Here is an 8,474-nt window from a genome sequence, read left to right as displayed (position 1 = left end):
ATGGTCACCTTTAGGGTCTCCCCTCCATTGGGAGTCTTCTCGGCTACCACTTTTCTGCAAGAAACTTTATGATCCTCATCGGCCTTTTTAGAATTGCCGATGATTGCCTCTTTGCCTTTGCTTTTATCGGTCGTGTTTGGCCGAACCAGGACTTTCTTGCCCTCAAAGTCGATCACGTTCATTGGAAAGGGCTCTGTATCCACCTGCATTTCCTGAAATTTCAATCGTCCCTCATTAATGGACGATTGAATCTGTCGTCGGAATACATTACAATCATTAGTGGCATGAGAAAATGAGTTATGCCACTTGCAGTATGCACGACGTTTTAGCTCGTCGGCGGATGGAACAGTGTGATTTATTTTAATATTGCCATTTTTGAGTAATTCGTCAAATATTTTATCACACTTACCAACATTAAACGTAAACTTAACCTCCTCTTGCCGTTTCTTTTGAACCGGCTGCAAGGAGGAACAAGCCGAAGATTTGGCCAGTTTTGGCCAAACCATTTCAGCAGCATATACTTCGGCTGGTTCGTCATCTGAGCTACTTTGGTCACATTCTATTATATGTACGTTGTGACGCATTGTTTTAGCAGTTTCTTTGCTTCGGCTTTCGCAAGCCAAAGCCCTCTGGTGTAACTGTGCTAGTGTAAAAAATTGGATGCCTTCTAATCTCTCTTTTAAATAATATCGTAGACCATTAAAGGCTAATCCTACTAGCTGTTTTTCTGCTAAATGAATTTGAAAGCATCGGTTTCTTGTATCGCGGAATCTCCGGATGTAATCATTAACCGATTCGTCTTTTGTCTGTCGCAATGACACTAAATCTACCAAATCCAATTCATAATCACCGGAGAAAAAATGATCATGAAATTTTTGTTCTAGATCCCCCCATGATGAAATGGAATTAGGAGGCAAAGTGGCATACCATGCAAACGCGGTTCCTGTTAGCGATAATGAAAATAAACGTACGCGAAATGCCTCTGTGTCGGCCAATTCTCCCAATTGTGCTAAGAACTGGCCTATATGTTCGCGTGTGTTTTTCCCTTGATCACCCGAAAATTTTGCGAATTCGGGTATCCTGGTTCCCTGTGGGTATGGGTGGTGATCAAATCGGCTGTCATAAGGTTTCCGATATGATTGCCCCCCAGGGACCATGCTTACTCCGAGCTTATCTCGGAACGCCCCGGCTATTTCTTCCCTTACTATATCAATGGCAGCCGGTGCAAGACCACCGGCTCTCTGGTCAAACATAGGTGGGGTTGGCTGGATATTAGCATGTTGTCTTTCCCCCCATTGGTTTGAGTTACGTGGTGCATTTTCATTTGCCCTATATGGGTCATAGGTTTGATCGTTTCTTTCCGGCCTTCTAGGTGGGGCCGGAAAGCTTTCCTGGGCTTTGGATCTTGAATTAATGGGCTGGTGCATCGCATAGTGTGATGGGAAGTGTTGCTGGGACGGGCGAGGATTCATGTAATAATCCTCCTCAAAATACTCATGCGCGGACTGTCCGGATACGTACCCGGACCGTCCGTGGTTGTATGCGGACCGTCCGTCGTTGTATGCGGACCGTCCGACTGGGTAGTTTGGGTTCTGTGCCGTGTGTGGTGGCTCGGGCGCATATCTAGGTAACTCATTAAAAATAGGCCCGACTGTTGCTGGCCCGGACGGTCCGCGCTCACGTGCGGACGGTCCGGGCATGTGCAGATCGGCTGGTTTGCTGCCGATTTGCGGTTGCTTAGGGTATGTGTCCATCGGCATCCCATAAAGGGGTTGTGATTGGTCGTGACAACCTGTAGCCGATGTGTTACACGCGTTATCTCCTAACCCAACCTCGTGTGAAGGAAAATTTGCGATGTTAGACTTATCGAATGCACGTACTAGTCTCTTAACATCGCTTTGCATACCCCCTATGATGCTCTGCATTTGTTCACGCTGCTCTTCTACATAATTTCTAAGAGATTGTAGCTCGTTGGTATTACTTACATTGGGGATATCTGGCGTGGGTTGGAGCGAAGCCGGATCCGTCGCCCGATGTCGGACGACCTTGTTGTTCCTGTCCACTTTGAAGTTGGCCAGGAACTTTGCTTTCGCCTCCTGGATCATCCGCTCCTTGTGCTCCTCGAACTGGAGCTGCTCGTCAGCCGGCAAGGTTTCCCAAGTTGGCTCTATGATGTTGCTTGGAGAAATATCAGAGCTATCCCTTGAACCGGCCATTGAGGGCCGATTTGATGAGCTTAGATATGTCTTCCCCAGCGGAGTCGCCAAAAAGTATGTTGACGCCTTTTCGGAGCGCCAAACACTCAACAAGAACCGTGGCGGTGCCCTCTGCACAGGGGCGGACGGTCCGCGCGCGGGGGCCGGACGGTCCGCGGCCTGGTGCGAGGCGCGGTGGTACTCTCTGCGCAGGGGCGGACTGTCCGCGGCCTGAGGCCGGACGGTCCGCGGCCTGGTGCGCAGCTAGGGCTTCTCTGCCTGACGGCCGGACGGTCCGCGCCCTGGGGCCGGACGGTCCGCGCGTACGCAGAGGCGGCGGAAGTTGCCGGCGGCGCCTGGATCTCGCTCCCGGGAGGGACCCCGTCGAGGAGGAGAGATCCTAGGTGGTGTCTAGGCTCGGGCCGGCCGACCTAGACTCCTCTAATCGACGTAGAGCCGAAGAGAGACGAAGAATTTGGGGATTGGATAGCTAAACCTAAACTAGACTAGAACTACTCCTAGGATAAAATGCGAAATAGAAGTTGTATTGATTCGATTGTTGATGATTACAAATCGGCCGTAGACCTCTCTATTTATAGAGGAGGGGGGCTGGACCCTTTACACAACTGATTCCGAGCTAATCCCGCGAATATAGCTAACAACCGTAGCACAAAACTCGGAACCCTAATCTGTTCTGCGCACGCGCGGACCGTCCGGCCCACAGGCGCGGACCGTCCGGACCGCGGACCGTCCGGCCTCAGGGCCGGACTGTCCGCCGGCTCAAAACCGGTTCGAATAGATGTGCTCATGACATGGATGATTATGGGATGTTTATTTGGGATTATAATCTAGCTAGATTATATAATTCAATAAATTTTGAACTAACTTATTTCAAAATATATAATATAGCCAGTTTATAATCCCAAACAACACCCCCTGTGTATGCTCGCCACACCAGCATACATATGCATTATTATTGTTTGTATAGATATTCTAAAAACTACCGTGTCTAGCTGTTCAACTATATGATTACCAAAAACACTGTTTTGTATCGTTTTACGCTATAGAATGCATTATCCGCAGAGTGAAGTTTGAATATAAGTATGATGAGTAAGCTGCTGGAGATAGTCTAGTGCAAATACTTATTTTACATGATCTACTGCGGATATTCTAATAGGTATCTACTAGGCAAAAAAAAAATCAACATGTTCCAAATCGAGCATATATGGAATTTTTGGTAACGGCCATTAAATTGGAAACGTTTCTATTATGGTTTGAATAAATGTGCAAAGGATAAGAAAAACATGGAAATGAATCAATTTATGACGTGGAATGGATACAAGTCACAAGTCATTAACATCTGGAAATAGCCATAGGCGGCCATATATATAGTAGCTTAAACAACACACTATCCAAACCGCGAAGAAACCACACCGGGTCTTTGGGCGGGCTAGCGGGTTCAGGCAGCTCAGTCGGCCCGCCTTTCCCTTGAATCCTTTCCCAGGTACTGTACGTGACGTGGGGTCAGGTGGATTTGATTCGCGGGCTGGCGGGTTGGCGGGCGGGCGGCGTTTGGTTTGGAGTCAGACAAGGCAAAGCGAGAGAAGAGAAGGACACGCAGCGAAGCAAAGCAAACCGAAGCCGGTTTCATATGAGATCGCACCCCGCTGCGCTGCTGCTCCTCCTTCCTCCGGCTCCCTTTCCTCCGCAGCTCGAATAAAGCCCCCTCCTCCTCTTCCAGTCTTCCTCCTCCGCGCTTCAGTCTTCCCAGCGCCACGATTCCGGTTCTTGCAGAGTAGCGCAGAGTGCCGGAGGAATCTGTTGGATTCTCCTGCTACTGGTTCGGTTCTTTGGGAGTTGTTGGCGGTGTGCCTTGAGCGATTTGGTGCGCCGCGGATTGTTGTGGGGTGAGGGTGATAGCAGAGACAAGGGCCGTGTGGAGAGCCGAGGAGGAGGGAAGGGAAAGGGGGCGCACCGCGCATGGGCGGGCAGTGGCTGGGGGAGGGGATGCCGCCGTCCAACCTGCAGTGCTTCTTGGACTGCACCACCCCCACCGTGGACACGCACATTCTCCCCAAGGTGACGCAATTGCCCCCACCCCCCGTTGCGTTAAGTTCTCGCCTTCGATGTTCTTTCTGCTTTCTGGCCGGGTCTTGCCATGGTCTCCGTTGATCTGCGGCGTCCTGGGAGTTCCCGGTTTGTCATTTACTCCTTTCTCTGCACCGCTTTAGTGTGGTAGGGTGGAAAAAGATGTGCTTTCTTTTACTCGTTATTACAGTTTATCTTTTTTTTTAACTAATGCATCGTTCTGCGTTTGCTGACCGTAAATGCCCACGTCAAATTGCTGGTGACAGTATGCTAGCACTCTTCTTTTTTCCCCCTTAATTATTTGGAGGATTATTTGCACGATACTAGCTGGAGAAAGTTACGATGCACGCTGCGGTGATTCCTGCCATCTAGAATTCGGTTTCCCTGGTGTCAATTTCGCTTTCGCCTGATCTCCAACTGTTCCATTAATGCTCTTGGGGGTGACGGATCATATGTAGGGCCGCTAGCTAGTAGTACTACTCTGTTCCTATCTGAAAGTGAGTCGCCGTTCGGTTGCATCCAGACGAATGGACGTTTGCCAGCCGATGCTTGGCACCACGCTGAGATGGACAGCGTCGAGTACTTCAATCTTTCCGACCTCTGGGAACAGTACTACGAGTGGAGCGCGTACGGCGCCGGAGCTACGGTGCAGCTCCCAGGAGGGGAGAGAGTAGTTCAGTACTATGTTCCATACCTGTCCGGGATGCAGCTATTCACCAACAAGGTCCTGACGGCATCCAGGTATGGGCGAGATCCTTGCTAGGGGGGAGATTTCGAGTTCATGGTAATTTTGAGCTGTAGGCCGATCCAATTCTCTGTTTCCTGCAGGAGTTTTGGTGAAGATAATGGCATGGATTTCTGGAGTGATGATGAGGACAACGAGAAGATGTCAAGATCGTGGAGTTCGACTTCTGATGAATCATTGTTCAACTGTGATGTGGTATGGCCCAACAGGAAGCGTCCAGGGCACTTGTCCTTTGAGTTCTTTGAAGTAGGTTCACCTTACGGAAGGGTCCCGTTCATTGACAAGGTGAATTTCTACGCGCTTTGCTGTGACCTTATCTCCACTGTGGTATGGACCTCTTTTCTTACGTGATCATTGCCCTTTCTAGGTCTATGAACTATCCCAGGGCTTTCCTGGATTGACATTACTGAAGAGTGCTGACCTATCGCCTGTTAGCTGGATGTCAGTTGCCTGGTATGATCAAATTTATATGTATCTACTGCTTATGTTATTCTGAAAGAACAAAAATTAGTCGATGGATTAGTTATATTACCTAGTAGTTTTGTAAACAAGATTATTTTTGTTTAGGCATTGTCTTTGCGATAGCTCTATAGATTGAATGAAGCAGTTGCATACCGCACTAAACATTGTGCCTTATAGCAGTTTGATGACGGATTTGAGTGCTTCGATGATCCTTTGTTTCTAAATAGTAGCCGTTGTTTCTAGGTTCAGAAATCGATTTATTGGTTGATTTTCTTTTAGTTATTAGCATTATCATTCATGTCTGCTACTTTAACTAGGTACCCTATATACCACATTCCTTACCAGCGTAGCGTGAAGGATTTATCTGCATGCTTCTTGACTTACCATACTATTTCCTCCTCGTTCCAAGGTATGTTTTCCTCTTTGTTTTGTTTCAAGGCATGTTTGTTGCACATCAGAGTATCAGACACTGAACTCTACCATTTTGATAAATTCATACGGCAAAATAATTGGATTATTATAATAGGCTTATGTACCATGCCACACAGGCATTGTATAACCATTGAAATTGTTATCAACAATATTCATGTTTTTTAGGTCCTTGAGTTGATTCCCCTTTTACAATGTTTAGGATATTTGTGTTGGTATATTGGTTGAAATTTCAAACGAGATTGTGACTGGAATAGCATGACTACAGGATATAATGACAGCTCATTTCCTCTAGTGCAGTATTCTAATAAACATCTAGTCTTCCAATACTTCTGTTCTGTTGTTAGAACTTATTTGCATATAAAACATTAGGAAGGAGGAGTGTTGCTCATGCTTGTGTACTAGCTCTTAGAGAAGATTTCCCTGAGCCATCTATATATTTCTTAATGTACACTAAGGAGGAATGACAATCTGGTGGCCTAGACCAGAAGAAAGGATTTAAACTGTTGCTTTCTCATTTTCTTGTAACTGGTTGGTTGAGTGGTCTTTAGTTTTCAAATGAACTGTATATTTAGAAAAGGTGTAACTCATGCTTCAGTTACTTTTCTATATCTTTGAAGATTCATATTTTATAACATAATTATGTGATTTATGCTGCATACCAGTTGCTATGCCATACTTCAGGGTGGTAATGAGCTCTAAACTTTACACTATAAAATTTAAGGATCGGATCAGATTACAATCACGCTCTATTTCTATTTAATTTTGAACTAAAATTAATTAAGGGTTCAAACAAATTATGAAGAAACATTTGGATCGCGATCCATTACCACCCCTAGCCACACTATTCTTAAATCAATTGGTGGCTTAGCTTACAAGAGTATGAGAGTTTCCTTCAAGGCTTTGTTCGGCTTGCTTTTTTACATCCAGTTTGTCAACGTTGGTTTCAAAAGGCTTCATGTCTTAGCTTTCAAGTATATAGTTAAGGAAACCACTTAAACAAAAGGTTGGTGGCAACAGTTCTTTGCTCAGTAAAGATAAGGAAAGAGACTGGCTTCTCATGTTTCATGACTTTGTTACTTATTCTTAGACATGCAGTTGTTTCTTGAAGACTAAAAATACCCATGTTATAACATGGAGGAATAGTTGTTCTATAGATGTCTTTGAAGAAAGCTTGCTTGGATTGCGATATGTGCAAAAGGACCTAGGGTTCACCAGCTGTCCTTCCTATTAAAACAAATAATGATATTAGAGTCCAAATCAAGCCAGTTCTTTGAGCTTGACTACGCTTTGCATGTCAAGACATTGACTTTCTGGCAGTTATTTGCAGTTGCACCAGTGATGACCTTATTACTGTTTTCAAACCACAGTAACCTGTGTTATGTTTCTCACAGATTACGGGCTCGAGACCATGACCAATGATTGTTGCCATCCAGTTGCCGACGGCAAGCAGAATGGCCACATGGATAAAAAGAGTAACACCGTGTCACTGCCTCCATTCGGCCTCGCAGCACACAAGGTACATGGTTCCCTCTGGACCAACCCCATGACAGGAGATCACAGAAAGATGGACTTCCTCTTCAGTGCAGCGGACTCCTGGTTGAAGCAGCTTGGAGTCCAGCACCATGACTTCAACTTCTTCATCACTCACCCCATGTGAACCGCTGCTCTGGAACAGCTTCCGAAGAACCACATGGACGCAGTGTGAAGCTACTAATGTTACTTACACCACCAACGACGGTAGCAAAACGTTCACAGTACAGTCCGTTGGTAAAGTAAGTCTAACAATCGCAGGGTAGATTTATACTTGAGTTTACTGCAGCGAATACCAAACATGTCGGCAGTCGGCACTCAAAAGGTTTTCTGTTTCTTGTTTCTTGGCAGAAAGATGTAACAGATCTGTACAGAAGTTTTGCAACTAATTTGGTATCCATTGTGGGGTTGGGTATTTGGATCCATATTGTAGCTGTTGCTTGTGAACATTAGGGCTAGTTTGGGAGCCAGAAAACCGTAGAGGATTGGTGCGGCTAAAATCCTCTTTTATTCAATTTTAAATAACAAGGGGATTTTAGACCCTATAATCCTGATTTCTGTCTGCCATTGTCAACTTCATTTTCCTAATAGATTTATATTTTTTAAAGGAAAATGAACTAATTTTTCTTCGGGAAATTGAAATCACTCGAGGAAAGGTTGCCAAACTAGCCCTTAGTGTCCTAGAGAATGTTAGTCCTGCTTTACGCAGCTGAATCTGTTGACGACAATTTCATTCTCTTCTGCAGTAAGGCAGTTGTACGCATACATTGTGCATTCTAATCGCTGTGTTATTGAGTTGTGCTTCAAATAGGGAAATCTAGAAGAGCAGGCCAGCTACATAGATTCCTTCGTGGGGAACCTATTAAACTCCAATTCAGTATGCCAAACCTTGGTTTCCTCTCCCCATTCCCCCTTCCTTTTTCCGTTTCCTGTTGGTGATTTTTAGGACGGGAAGCGTGCCAAGAGCCAAACTAGACGGGACGAACGAACAACAGGCTCGGCCGAGTAACGAGCGGTAACTC

General features: G+C 45.8%; 1 protein-coding gene across 3 annotated transcripts; it reads left to right on the top strand.

Annotated features, from left to right (window-relative positions):
* Positions 1–3,820: 3,820 nt before the first annotated feature.
* On the top strand, positions 3,821–7,877 carry LOC100274029 (uncharacterized). 3 transcript variants are annotated; one of them, XM_008683303.4, is made up of 6 exons: positions 3,821–4,274; positions 4,742–5,024; positions 5,112–5,313; positions 5,396–5,481; positions 5,808–5,899; positions 7,314–7,877. In XM_008683303.4, the coding sequence occupies exons 2-6, from the start codon at positions 4,849–4,851 to the stop codon at positions 7,577–7,579; spliced, it is 822 nt and encodes a 273-aa protein (XP_008681525.1). In that variant the 5' UTR covers positions 3,821–4,274; positions 4,742–4,848; the 3' UTR covers positions 7,580–7,877. The 3 variants fall into 3 exon arrangements, with proteins under 3 accessions (XP_008681525.1, NP_001141886.1, XP_035823722.1); NM_001148414.1 differs by having other exon boundaries at positions 3,842–4,274; positions 4,807–5,024; positions 7,314–7,875; XM_035967829.1 differs by lacking the exon at positions 3,821–4,274 and adding an exon at positions 4,314–4,391 and having other exon boundaries at positions 4,807–5,024.
* The last annotated feature ends 597 nt before the right edge of the window (positions 7,878–8,474 follow it).

This window comes from Zea mays, chromosome 5 (assembly GCF_902167145.1).
Source record: "Zea mays cultivar B73 chromosome 5, Zm-B73-REFERENCE-NAM-5.0, whole genome shotgun sequence".
In the NCBI taxonomy this organism is placed as follows: Eukaryota; Viridiplantae; Streptophyta; class Magnoliopsida; order Poales; family Poaceae; genus Zea; species Zea mays.
The sequence above is the reverse complement of the archived record's forward strand: the minus strand, read 5'-3'. Positions and strand labels throughout refer to the sequence as shown.

Excerpts from the sequence above, each read along its gene's own strand:
- LOC100274029 (NM_001148414.1), top strand. The coding sequence starts at position 4,176 with ATGGGCGGGCAGTGGCTGGGGGAGGGGATGCCGCCGTCCAACCTGCAG. Across the intron at positions 5,025-5,111 it reads AAGGTCCTGACGGCATCCAG|GAGTTTTGGTGAAGATAATG; the intron begins GTATGGGCGAGA and ends TGTTTCCTGCAG. Across the intron at positions 5,314-5,395 it reads GGGTCCCGTTCATTGACAAG|GTCTATGAACTATCCCAGGG; the intron begins GTGAATTTCTAC and ends TGCCCTTTCTAG.